Raw genomic sequence first — 13,390 nt, 5'->3', positions numbered from 1 at the left:
ACTTTCTAACTCTCACCAGCTGACATTTTTATAATGCTTTATGGGATATAATAACTACTTAATAAATGTTTAGTGACTAATTGATGGTTGTTAAAGGACTACGTAATTTTCTCATTTAATTCTCTCATCTATTCTCTTTAGCTGATGCTATTGTTCCCATTTGATAGATGAGAACACTGACACTGAAAGAGTCAGTGTCTTTCTCAGGATCGTGAAGCTAGACAGGAGCAATGGAGGTGTAGGAGCTAAATGCTGCCTTTTAAAGGGTCAGTTATACCACGGTTCAAGGGAAACTTTTACGGAAATAGGAGCTTGTGCTCTGAGATGCTGCTGTGTCCTAATACTCCCAGGAGGAGCAAAAGGTCCCTTGCGCAAAGCTGATGAATCCATCCAGGTGCAGTATCTCGATCCTTGGCCCTTCCCTCAGTGGCGTGGGACGGTTCCTTATGTGGACCTTGGAGGAGGACTCAATGCCAAACTCAGAGCTTTAGAGGGATAACTTTAAAATATCATTCATACGATATCAACCCTTGTGCCTGTTTTTATATAATGAAAAACAGAATCTTGACTGAAAATGTGATATCTTTAAGGAAAAAAAAATATTTTGCTACTTGGTGGATTTCTGATTTTACTGCTATCGGTCCTCTTTCTACTAGCTTAGCCCTGACTCCCTCGATATTTCATCGCCCCACAGAATCTCAGAGTATGAGGGCAGACTTCAAATTGGAAGGGACCTCCAAGGTCTGAGCTGGGGAGGGTGGGGAAGGCCTCAGTGGCTGGCCAACCCGAACTGCACCTGCAGAGCCAACCCTTCATGACGCACTCACCCAACACTCTTTCAGCCTGTGATTGTAGAAGCCGCTTCCCCCAGTGAGAGGGAATCTGTGCCCTCCGAGGCACATCTCATCCTGTGGGATTCTTGACCATGTCAAAAAACCTAGTCAGCTCTCTGGGGAACTTGGAGTTGGACAGCCACTCATTAAAATGATGACTCCTGTTGAAGACAAGGTTTGAGATTTTTTTCCTTCACAGATTTTCATTCATCTAAATAAATGTTTAGCATTTTCTTCTAGAATATGGTCCCATTGGCACAACTCTTGACCGACTACCGGAGGACTTCCTCCCCCACCTTCATGGACTTTGCCTCTGGTTCCCCATCAGGTTATTTATTCTGGTGTCACTCTGAAGCCATAGACAGGAATTGGAGCATTTCTCTCTCTCCTCCAATTCTTCAATCTCTAAGTCTGTGTGAGGAAAAGAATGACCTTAACTCCAGAACTACAGTCATAGAGTAATATATCTAGAGTTGGAAGGAACTTATGGTCCATCTAGTCCACCCCCCTCATGTAACAGATGAGGAAACAGATGTACAGGTAGGTTCAATGCCTTTTCAAGTTGTGCAGCTTATAAATGTCTGAGGTTGCATTTGAACGCAGAACTTCCTGGCTTCAAGCCCAGAGCTGACTTGCAGGTGCTTTTTGGAGAGTTGAGCTAGGCCTTTCTCCAAGTTTTCTGAACCCAGTTCAACATTTCAGCAGTTACTTTGCTGCCCTCAAGATGACTCTATAATTAAATTAACCTTTAAAATCTTCGTTTGCACAATGTTTTATCAATTTAGGTCATTTCTTGCTATCTGATACCACGCATTCCTGAATAATAGAGAGCAGGGTTTAAACTGTGCCCTTCATATTGCATCACTATATAGCCAAAAGAATGCCACAGTCAGAGTCCTGGGGGACCTGGGTTCAAATTATGGCCCTCTTACTTGCTCCTTGAATGACTTTGGAACAGCCACTTCTCCTCTGTCGGTTTCCTCATTTCATCAGTTCAGTCATGGCACTAGGCTAGATAAGCCTTCAGGGTTGCTGCTAGTTCTACATCTCTGAGGGCTTGATAAGCAGAGAACTGCCCGTGATGGTAGTCTCTGGAAGAGGGGACCTTCATGGAGGATGCTTTCTGAACTCTGCTGGGGAGGCCCGGTAGGAAAGAGGGCTCTTTTGCATGAGAGTTTCTATAAAAAATAAACAGGAACATCAATTGTAGTAGTGCTAGAGTGCTCATGGCATTGGAGACAAAGGGATGCAGGGGAAAATTAGTACTTCCAACTTAGCTCCAGCTCGACCTTTTCCTGAGAAGTAGACTGGCCCAGGGAGCCATCATAGGCCATGAAGAAGTCAAAGGACCTGGGTTCCAATCCTTCCTCCTCTGTGTATGTGGCCTCGGAGATGTTGCTCCACCTCTGGGCCTAAGTTTCCTCTTACATAAATGAAGTTCCGTGACCTCTGAGGCCTCTTCTGGAAAGTTGTTTCTTATTTCTGTTCTGTTTCTTCTGTGATCTCAGAAGATGACTATGGCCATTGTGAAATGCTGTTAAAAACGCACATACCTGTGTTGCTGCCAGAAGTATGAGGAAGGCTCTGAGCCTAGTATTTCAGGTGTGAAGATACAGAGTCCTCTTTTTTTAAGTGCACACATTTCAAGTAATTAGATATGGATTGGGTACCTGCTACACGCTAGGCACCATACTAGGCACTGAGAGGTAAGAACACATCATCAAAAGCTGCCTCTGCCCTCAAGGAGATTGTATTCCAACATTCCTGGAGTATAAAGGAAAACAAGTAGCTTTTCATCTGCCCTTTCAATTTCTGCATGACTTGATTTTAGAAAAGGAAATTAATTTTAGTGGTAAGTTCTCAGCTGAGCCTTTCCTAGTATTTGAGAAAAGATATAAGATCCATGTGCTATTAAGCATTGACCAGTAAAAAGCCATAGGAAGTTCAGTGGGATTAGTCAAGTAACCATGATTATGAGAGAGAGTGGGTCATAATAGAGCTCTGACTTTGTAGCCATGTGATCTGAGTGGAAGTCCTGACTTCTACTTGCTACCTATGCAAACTGGACCAAATCATTTCAACTCTCTGAACCCATTTCCTTATCTCTGAAGTAACAGATTGGAAGGCAGCCTTGGTGAGTTGGGAGGTTGTCTCCAGCTATAAATTTTATGAAATAAAAATTTTGAATGATTTTTCATTAATAAATTCACAAGCTTTATTATGTGACTACTATGGGCTAGGCACTGTCCCAGGTGCTGAGGCATTTTCACCTGGAGATTCCATGGACAGCTTAAAATCATCATGTCCAAAACGAAACTCATTGTCTTTCTCCCCAATCCTCCACCCTTCCTATCTTCCCTTGTACTACTGGGGGCATCACCATCCTCCCAGTTATACAGGCTCCCAACATTGGTATCATTCTATACTCCTTACTCTGTCACCCCCAAATCAAAAAGTTGCCAAGACCTGTTGATCTCACCTCTGCAGCGTCTCTTTAATGTACCCTCTTCTGTCCTCTGACACTGCCCCCACTCTGATGCAGCCTTCATTACCTCATGCTTGGACTATGGTAATTGACCACTGGCTTTTTGGGGGACATAAACTGCTGCCCCCACATGTACATACACACACACACACACACACACACACACAATTTTGTGCTGCTTCCCCCATGTTGTTTGTGGTACTTGTCCCAGCAGCAAAAATTTCCAATTATGTTTCTTCCATGGGTCCCTTTAGTTGATCATTTACTTATATTTTAATGTGCCTTTCCATTCACTTTAATCATAAAGAATATTTGATAATTTACTGTTTTGTTTGTTCCAGAAATATTTTTGAATCAGAAGTTGGCCAATCTTCTTAGTGCCTCTAGTTTTCAGTAGTGAATCAAACCTCAGTGGATAGGTCATGGGGTCAAGATAGCTAAGGGCAAACCTCTTCCTTTTCCTGGATCTGGATCTAGGAGTATACTCAGGGCTTCTATGGAAAAAGATACGCTCTTGTCATCATCTGATGTTTAGATGTCTTCCCTAATCAAAGGTGGCAATCCCTGTTCTCATGTCTGCATATAATAGATGTCATTTATATAGTTCTTTATATGTCCTCCTAATTGATAATAATTATATGAAGTCATGTCACTAAACATAAGTGTCCCCTAAGGCTCTATCCTAGACCATTTCTCTTCTCCCTTGGTGATTTTATCTTCTCCCGTAGATTCCATTACCATCTCTACACAGATGATTCTCAGATTCAGATGACTCTCAAATTCTAATACAGAGTCCTTATTTCTGTTCTGAGCTCCAGGCTTGTATGTTCAGCAACTTCTTTGGCACCCCAAACTCATGATCCCTGTCACACACACCCCTAAACAAATAAACAGTTCTTTTCTGAATGTCCCATTACTACAGAGGCCATCCTCCCAGTCACCTATGCTCATAACATAGGTTCCATCCTCCACTCTTCTCTCTCTCTCTCTCTCTCTCTCTCTCTCTCTCTCTCTCTCTCTCTCTCTCTCTCTCTCTCTCTCTCTCTCTCTCTCTCTCTCTTTCTCTCTCTGTCTCTCTCTTTCTGTGTGTGTGTGTGTGTGTATGGCTTTCTGTCCTATATTCAGTGTTTCCAAATCTTGTCATTTCTACCTTCTCAGCATCTCTCATATGCATCCCCTTCTTTCCTCTCAGACAACCACAACTCTTTATCTTTTGGATAAAGAACTTCAGAACTTTATCTTTTCACTGAATTCAGGGGATAACTTTCTCCTTCATTTCTCTAAGTACTGTGTCCTCATTCCAGGCCACCCTGCACTTACTTGCCAAAGTGATTTTCTCAATTTGATGGTGTGACTATGTCATTCTCTTTACTTAATAAATGTCAGTGTCTCCCTACTACTCCAAGAATCCAGACTAGTAATAGGGACACGCAGAAAAGGTGAGAGTTGTTTGTTTGCTTTGGGATGTGAGTGACAGGGATCATGAGTCTAGTTTTGTACATGCTGAGCTTGAAATATCAATAGGACATGCAGGTGGAGGTGCCAAAGAATTCATTGAAGATACAAGTCTGGAATCCAATATAACATCTTCTGTTTGGTATTTAAAGCTCTTTCTAATCTCACCCCTCCAGTCTTTCCAATCTCTTATACTCCTCTCCCTCCATATACTTCATCCTCCAACTCCATTGGCATCCTTGAAGCTCCTCGGATCAAAAATTCCATCCCTTATCCCTATGACTTGGAATTGTGTTTCCCCCATGTCTGGAATACTCTGGCTACTTAGCTCCTCCTCTTAGTTCCTTTGGTTCCCTTTAAGACTCAGCTGAAATCCCATTTCCTGGGCCCCACCTCCCTCCATCCCCTACTAGTACCTTCTCCTCCTCTATTAATTTCCATCTATTCTGTATAGATCATGCATATGGTTACTTATTGACAAGTTTTCTACCGTATTAGAATATAAGCTCCCTGAGGGAAAGGATGGTGTTTTGCCTTTTATTTGTATTTCCAGCCCTTAGCATAGGATCTGGGACAGAGAAAGCATGTAACAAATGCATCTTGATTGACTGAATATCAATAATTGTAATTATACTATATTGTATTTGCATAATAATGACATTACTATATTCCTTTCCAAGCACTTGGCACACATAGGTTGTCTTACTGGAGCCTTGCCACAAACCTATGATGCAGGCACTGCAGTTCTTATTATCCTATTTCAGAGATGAGGAAACTGAGTCTTATCAAGGTGTAGTGATTCACTCTCATTCACCTAGATAAGATCATTTAAGCCCATTTCTCCTGGACTATAAGTCCAAGCCTGTGGCCTCTGCTCAGCGCTGCCTAACATATCTAGATAACTCTTGGATTGTCCTTGACCAGTGAAATGAACAAGGAATTTGTAGGAAAAGCCTATTTATGACCCCTGGGTGTCTTATGGCTGAGTAACACGGGACATGTGACTCCCATTGTTTACACATCCCCCCATCTTCTTCCTGCTGGATTTGACTCTGTCAGCAGAATGAGGAAACAAGATTGATAGTTTGAGGCTAAGCCTGTGGTGTTCCACTAATTCAGTCATTCACAGCCATGGTTGGTTATAGAGTAAATCTCCCTTTTTTTCTGGATTTTTGCATAATATTTAGGATTTATTGACTTGCTGTGGTCATCAGCTTCCCAGCTTTTATTTTTTTGTGTGTCTTCACTTACCTTTAAGTGTGTGTGTGTGTGTGTGTGTGTGTGTGTGTGTGTGTGTGTGTGTGTATTCTGAAGAGAGGATAAAAATTTTATCCTGCATAAAATGAAAGCATTTATCTTTCATGGCCTATGCCTTAGTGTGGAGTGTCTTCAGTCAAGTGGTGGAGGCAATGCTTGGCCTCCATCAAAAAATGGGATGGGAATGTTCCAGGTTAATAAGCATAACATTAACTCAAAGAGAAGAAGGCAAACTGGGGGCACCAACTAATGGAAACCAATGCTTCACAAAGATTTATGTCCTGGACAGCATCGTCTTCTTCTTGGAGGACTAGTGTTCTTTGAAATTGTCAGGGAAGTTCCTTGCTTCCCTGAGAATTGCTCATTCAGATCTAAGAAGACTGCTTATTGTTACCCCTCTAGGCCAGAGTTGCATCATCTTTTAATAAGGGATTGGATTGGATGACCCCCAAGATATCCCTTCCAGTGCTAGATCGAATGCCAGGTCTGTGATTGAGGTGAAGTAGAATCAGAGAAAATCAGAGTTGGGAATGTTCCCAGCAATCAATGAGTTTAACTCCAGCCTGAATGGGAGACCCCTCTACAACGTCCACCCTTTGTCTGAAAACTTTTAGCAAGATGGAACCTTCCATTTTCTGAGGAATCCTATTCCACTCTTGCTTGGCCCTAAAGGGTAGGAAGGGGGTAGGGTTTTGTTTTCCTTGCATTGAGCCAAATGTGAGCAGTGGTCCAAAACTCCCTGCACATAGACATGCTGAAAGGCACAAAACCCTCTGGGATGTCCCACCTTTGTTCATGACTCTACCCTATGAGTCTGAGCAAAAGTCTATGGGAAGCTTTGAAGGTCATTCTTTAATACTTGAAGCTAGCTCTCATGTTCCACTTAAGCCTTCTGTTCTCCAGGGTGAACTCCCCATTTCCTTCCATCAGTTTTCAAATTGAACTAAATACCCTTCCCCATGATGCTTGCTCTGGACTCTTTCTGGTAGAGAATAATATTCATAAACTATGGTATCTAGAATGGAGCTCAATACTTCAGATGTTGTCTGCACATCTGGACAGGGCAGGGAGCACCTCCCATCACTTAATGCCAACTAAGATGGCATCTGCTTTGTTGCCTACTACGTCATATTGTTGACTCATTTGGAGTCTTGCAGTCCATTCAAAGCTGCTGAAGGAAGCAAGAGACAAAAAGGAGAAAACAGATAGTAACAGTGTAAAGTCATGTTTTCCAACTATCACATCTCAATCTGTTAAGACTGTCAAAGAAGGAGGGGGAAAAAGGCTTCTCTTTGTAGAGTCTTCCTCTCTGGATGAACAAAAGAAGCCCTCTTTTACTAATTCTGAAAGTAACTCATCCCAGCAGGGTTCGTAGGCCTAGTCAAATAATTGTCTTAGTATATTGCCTGCTGTGCTCAATATTGAGTGCAAATGGAAGCCAGGCCCCTGAACCATCTTATTTCACAATTCCTCTGTTATTTAAATAATTCGAACTGGTTTGGGGGATGCCAGACCTTTCTAAATTAACAGCAGGGAAATACCAAAGGTGTCAGATTGCATATTTATCATCTTTTTTGTGTAACACTTAAATATGTATTAAGAAGTGACTGACATAAATTAGGCAGATTTCAGAAGCCACAGGCCGGAGCTTGTCGAGGACCCCCTTCTGCTTGACATTTCATCCTTGTCAAAGATCAAATTATTTTAATTTAGGCTGCAAATTATAAGGAATGAAGACTTCTTTGTGGGAATTCCCTGTGGTAATCTGACTTTTGTTGTTACTGCTGCTTGTCAGTGTGCAAAAGATATAATATGCATGCAAATAAGGTTAAAAAATGTGTACTATCTAATTATCCAGCCAGTACATTCCACTTGAAGACAGTGGGAGGCCTGACACACAGTATGTGTTTGATTCTTTGAGGCCTGCAGGGTATTTACACAAGATTACTTTTAATTATGAAATTAATATCTGTTTATCTAGATGTATAGCAGTAAGTGAGGATACACATGAGGAGAATTTTTTTAGTAAAATAAATCATCTTCATTTAATACATAAAAAGGGGGAAAAATCACTTGGCCTCTGAAAAAGACCTCAAAGACCTTGCTTTCACCCCTGTTGAAACAAATGGAATGAAAATTTGGCACTTTCTCACTTGTCTGTGTCCACCACTGAGAAGGGGGTCCGCAATGTGTTGTTCTAGCCTCCAGTTTTGGGTTTAGGAGCATGATGGGATTGCTGCGTTCCTTTTGTATAGCAGAGAGGAAGGAATGGCAATGTTTGAACATTAAGGGCAGCTCTTTTCTTTCTTCGGATTTGACCAGGTTTTTTTTGTTTTGTTTTTTGATTTTTTTTAGAGATTGAGACAAGCCAGTAGCGTCACACCAATGAGATGGGACATTTTCAGTTCTTAGCAAAGAGGAATTCCCAAAAAGTTATTTACCAAGCAAAACATTATCTACCGAAACTAAGGTTTCCCACTGATACTCATGGAATAAATGGAGAATAATTTTTTTTGGGGGGTCAGAACTTCTTGAACTGCTCCACTCCAGGTACCACACAAGTACAAAACAAGCCCTTGATGAAAACAACCAAGCCATTGGCTTTGCCCAGCTCCATTACAAGGTTAGATAAGGTTCCCTGCAAGGTACTGGGGGCTAATCAGCAGGGGGAAAAAGCTGGGTGTGAACTAGGCTGGGGGCTAATCAGCAGGGGAGAAAAGCTGGGTGTGAACTAGGGCTCCATTGCACTTAAGCAAGTCATTTCCCAACCCTGGCCTCAGTTTCTTTCCTGTAAAATCTTGGAATTGAACCAAATGATTTCTAATATCCTTTTCAACTTTATGTCTTTAATTCCGACTACTTTGCCTGTAGACCCACAGACTTGGGATCTGTGAACATGTTAGAAGGATAGCTAAATAGATGGATAGATAGATAGATAGAGATAGGTGATATGTGGACAGACAGACAGACAGAAAAACTAATAGAATGAATATAAAATTACTTTAATATAATTCGTTTCCCTTGTCATGGTAGGCATTTGATTTTCTGCACATACTAATGCCCTTCTGAGAAGGCACCCATAGGCTTCACCCACCCACCAGAAAGGTACAGGACATACAAAAGAAAACCAGGAACCTAAGCTGGCCTTGCCCCTTCTCTTTGCCAGTCCTGTCCTTTACCTTCTTCAGCACTCTGATAAGAATGTATTTAAGAGGTCTTTCTTGCTCTGCTCAATTAATTCCAAGCTGCCTGAATTAATTTACTTTAGACATATGCTGTTTTAAAACTGTTCTTAACTCGTATTCATGACTGTGATTTCTCCTTCATGTTCTTCCCTCTGCCTAAGATATCCCATCTTCCTCTTTTTCCTCCTTACTCTTATCTCCAGGGGAATAACTCCCAATCTACTCCACCACAAACACCTCCACACAGTCCTTCTGATACTGCCAGTGAAAAGGGTTTCAATCATCATGGCACCTTGTATTGGTACCTCTAAAGATTCTGAGTGCGCACACCCTAGTCATTATTTGTCTCTGTTTTATTTCTCTGACTACACTGTAAGCTCTTAGAGGCCTTACCTTTAGCCTTCTTCTAGTATCTCACATTGCGTTTGGCCCCGTGCCTTGTTATTTACTACATGCTCAGAAAAAGTCTGTTGAAGGGATGAATGAGCGAATAAGTCGATCTCTCTCTAATGAGATTGTAATCTCCTTGAGAACTTTGTGTAAATCATCTTCCTTGAACCCTTTCTTTTAATGCTCTGGATATAATAGATGTTTAGCAAATGCTACTGATGAAAACTAGGTGATACTTCCTAAAGGCAAGAAGGCTATAATGGCCAGATCAACTAGACATTAGACTTCTTATAAAAGTAGAGTTAGTAGTCATGACTGAAAGGGTGATTGGTTGGGGAGAGGAGACAGGTCAATAGATAGCCAGATTTTAGTAACTTGATTCAAAGAAATTTGATCTCAAAATCAAGTGATCCCTTTTAAATTCACATTTAGGATAATCAGTTGGTCTTGCAAGATTGACTCTGAAATGCAAAATAATGGATGAAAATTGTCTCATTACAATAATGAAAACAGGATAGAAAGAGGAAAATAAACAAAGAGTACAGATGGAAAATTCAGACTTTTCTGTTTTGTTTTTTCTTTTTCTCCCTTTTCCCTTTGTCACTTTCTCTAATCAGTGTGATGGCGTGCAGCTAGACCTAATAAACATCTCGCTGGAAGGAATTGCTATTTTGAATATTCCCAGCATGCATGGAGGATCCAATCTTTGGGGAGAGACCAAGAAAAGGCGCAGTCATCGCCGAACTGAAAAGAAGGGGTCAGAGAAGAGAACAACCGTCACTGATGTTAAGGAGCTGAAGTTTGCAAGCCAAGGTAAGGGTTGCAAGCTTCTTCTGAACCACCATGTAATGTATTAATGTGCCTGCTTTTCTAATTAAGGAGTTGTGGATGCTCGTAAAAAATAACATGTTCATGTTCACTTGAATCATTATATTTCCTGACTAGCATGTGTGATTATAGAATATCACAATAGAAGTTTAGAACATGGTGCAAATTAGACCAAATCATTCATTTATTCTTTCTTCCCATTATTCTTCTGCGGTCAAACAACAGGGGATAATGCTTCTCATCCCCCAAGGAGGTCACTTTTACATGTGTATTTCTTGGATAATAAAATGTTGGCCTCTGCTTTTAAGATGTCTCCTATTCCTTGAGCAAAGTAATCATTGGAAATTGAATGAATCTCAGATAAAGAAAAATATTCATCCACTCTTTCTGTTGGCATCAGCTTAGATGCCTCATCCCGAGAATCTAGGGGTAACACTGATAAATCTGTGAGGTGAGAAAGGACAGAGATAGTTATAGGAGAAAAAAAAAGTTTGTTTTGTTTTGTTTTTTGTTTCTGACTTTCTCCTAAGTTGGGGCAAAAATATGGAATCTCCACCTCATATGTTAGAATCTTGAAGTGTAACAAAGATATGTTAGGTTCTGGCTTGTGTAAACTTTCTTGTTGCTGACTCTCTAGGGTCACAAGGGAACAAAGGTCAAGGAGAAACTTGGGGAGCATAGAATTACATTAAGGACCCAGGGTCCCCTTCATGTCCCAGTAAGGGAAGGATGCCTGGAGAGCTCCCAACTGTGTTCATTTAAAATATTAAAGGAAGAGTTCTCTGTAGTGGACAGATAGCCACAGACTTGAGGCTGACCGAAAAATGAACAGAAATGGCATTCTTAAAAGTAAAATTACTTAGCGTATAAAAAAGACAGGTTGGGTTGTCGTTTTCCGTTGGAATGTTGCCTTTGATGCTCAACCACAGTGCTCTGGGCTTTCTGTACTAAGAACAAACCTTGTTGTGGAGTCATTTCAGTCATGCCTGACTTTGTGACCCCACTGGGGTCAATGGCAAAGATTCTAGAGTGGTTTGCCATTCCTTCTCCAGATCATTTTACAGATGAGGAAACTGAGGCAAACAGGGTGAAATGACTTACCCAGGGTCACCCAGCTAGTAAGTGTCTGAGGCAGGATTTGAACTCATGAAGATGAGTCTTCCTGATTCCAAGCCCAGGGCTCCATCCACTGTGCCACCAAGCTCCCCAAGGGAAGTCCTCAGAAGGGTTCATTTTTCTCTCTGCATGTGTTAATGGCTCTGCAGCCCATGCAGCACTCTCCTGGATGTCCCCGGAGCTTGGAATCTCCGCAGTGGGGCCTTCTGAGGACAGTTGCCACCCCGCAGGTTTGTTGCAGGGCTTTGCTTTGCTTTATTTTGATTTTTATAGAAATTTTAAATCACAATCATATCTAGAAATATGCTTCCACCCCCTCCTCTGCCCCCCCCAAAATGAACCCTCCCTTGTAGTAAAATCTGGTGAGTGGGTCTGATACTGCCCACAGCATTGTATTTCTGTGTGTACAGTTGTCTGTATGGTGTCTCCTCTACTTCACTGGGATCTGCTCAAGAGCAGCAATGATTCCTGCCTTTTGGTGGGGGGGGGGGCATCCCCAGTCCTCAGCCCAATGCCTGCCCTGTTTTAGGGGCCTCATCAATGCTCATTGCCTGACCCTGAGTTGCTCAGGCCCTTCCCTGTCCCTTTTTTGGAGCTCACCCTGACATAGGACTGGAGATGCCTATTTGGAGAAGAGAACCCCAGCCCCCAGCTCTAAGGCCATTAACGCCAAGGGAGCAGCTGTACATGGAGGCTGCCAAGGAGGAATGTATTTGATTGTTTGTTTATTTGTTTGTTTTCCCGTCTCCAAGTGGGAGGAGAGAGGCAGAAGCAGCCTCAGAAAAGTTCAGAATCAGGTCAGAACTGAACAGGAGACACACTAGTTTCGACATCTCAGGCTACCTGCCTCGTTCAGGAAAGGTGGTACAGAGTACTGAATGTGGTCGCTGGAGGTGGGGCAGGGCCAGTATGCTCCTAACCTGGGTCACTGTTATCTGGTTTGTTACCAGGAATTAATATTTTCATTCAAACCCACATTTCTCAAGGACATAGAGAACCTTGTGAACCCTGGCTCTGGGCTTTAGGTCTTTATTAACTCTCAGATTTACATTTGATATTAAATTGTAAGTCACATGCTTGCTTGCCTTTGAAAGATATGCACATAGGCTCGTCAGAAATGACACTTCCCCTCCCACCCCATTCCCATTGGCCCTAGCAGCCAGGCATTTTTAATGACAGTAATGTATTCAGTGGCCATCAATTATATCACAATTGTCACTCTAAATGAATCCTCCCCCCACCCAGCCAGACTTTTGCATTTCAGGCCTAAGATTTTCTTAGTACTCCCAGGCCACCCACCCCCTAGTTCAGTCCCTCATCCATCTTATCTCCATTGTAGCCTTGGCCTCTTCCTCCATTTCTCTGGCACCAGTCTCTGTTCCCTTCCCGTCCATCCTCCACAAAACTGCCCAACGTTCTTTCCTAAGGCTTCGGCCTGTTTGTGTTGCTTTTGGGTTCAACAATATTCACTGACTATCTGTAGCCTCCGATATAAAATACAGACTCATTACCTTGAAATTTAAAGTCTTCACATGGTCTCCACCCTATTTTCACAGACTGATCCCATGTTACTTCCCTTCATGCGGTCAAAGCTCTAACTGACAATTTTGAAACTTGGCATTCCATTTCCTACCTCCGGGTTTTTGCAATCCCGCCCCCCCTGAAACTCCTACCTGTCAGGATTTGAATTCACTTCCTTCTCACCTTCACTCCTAGTATGTCTTCATTCAAAGTTCACCTTAGGAGTTGCCTATTAAAGGAAACCTTTCCTCCCTTTCATTGATAGTAATCTCCCCTTTCCTCAAACTGTCCTATCCAAACTTACTTGTTTCCATGTTGTA

The 13,390-nt window shown here is 42.1% G+C and overlaps 1 protein-coding gene across 4 annotated transcripts in view; it reads left to right on the top strand.

Moving 5' to 3' along the window:
• The window catches only part of DGKB (diacylglycerol kinase beta), a 667,225-nt gene that overhangs the window by 518,378 nt on the left and 135,457 nt on the right, over positions 1-13,390 (top strand). For all 4 annotated transcript variants that reach the window (XM_021000103.2, XM_021000102.2, XM_021000101.2 and 1 more), the window contains one exon: positions 10,223-10,418. In XM_021000103.2, coding sequence (XP_020855762.1) covers positions 10,223-10,418 — 196 coding nt within the window. The remainder of the gene's footprint in view (positions 1-10,222; positions 10,419-13,390) is intronic.

The sequence above is a fragment of the Phascolarctos cinereus genome, unplaced genomic scaffold (genome assembly GCF_003287225.1).
Source record: "Phascolarctos cinereus isolate Bilbo 61053 unplaced genomic scaffold, phaCin_HiC Scaffold_1;HRSCAF=81, whole genome shotgun sequence".
Classification (NCBI taxonomy): Eukaryota; Metazoa; Chordata; class Mammalia; order Diprotodontia; family Phascolarctidae; genus Phascolarctos; species Phascolarctos cinereus.
Note: the sequence above shows the minus strand (reverse complement) of the source record. Positions and strands in the feature narration are given on the sequence as shown.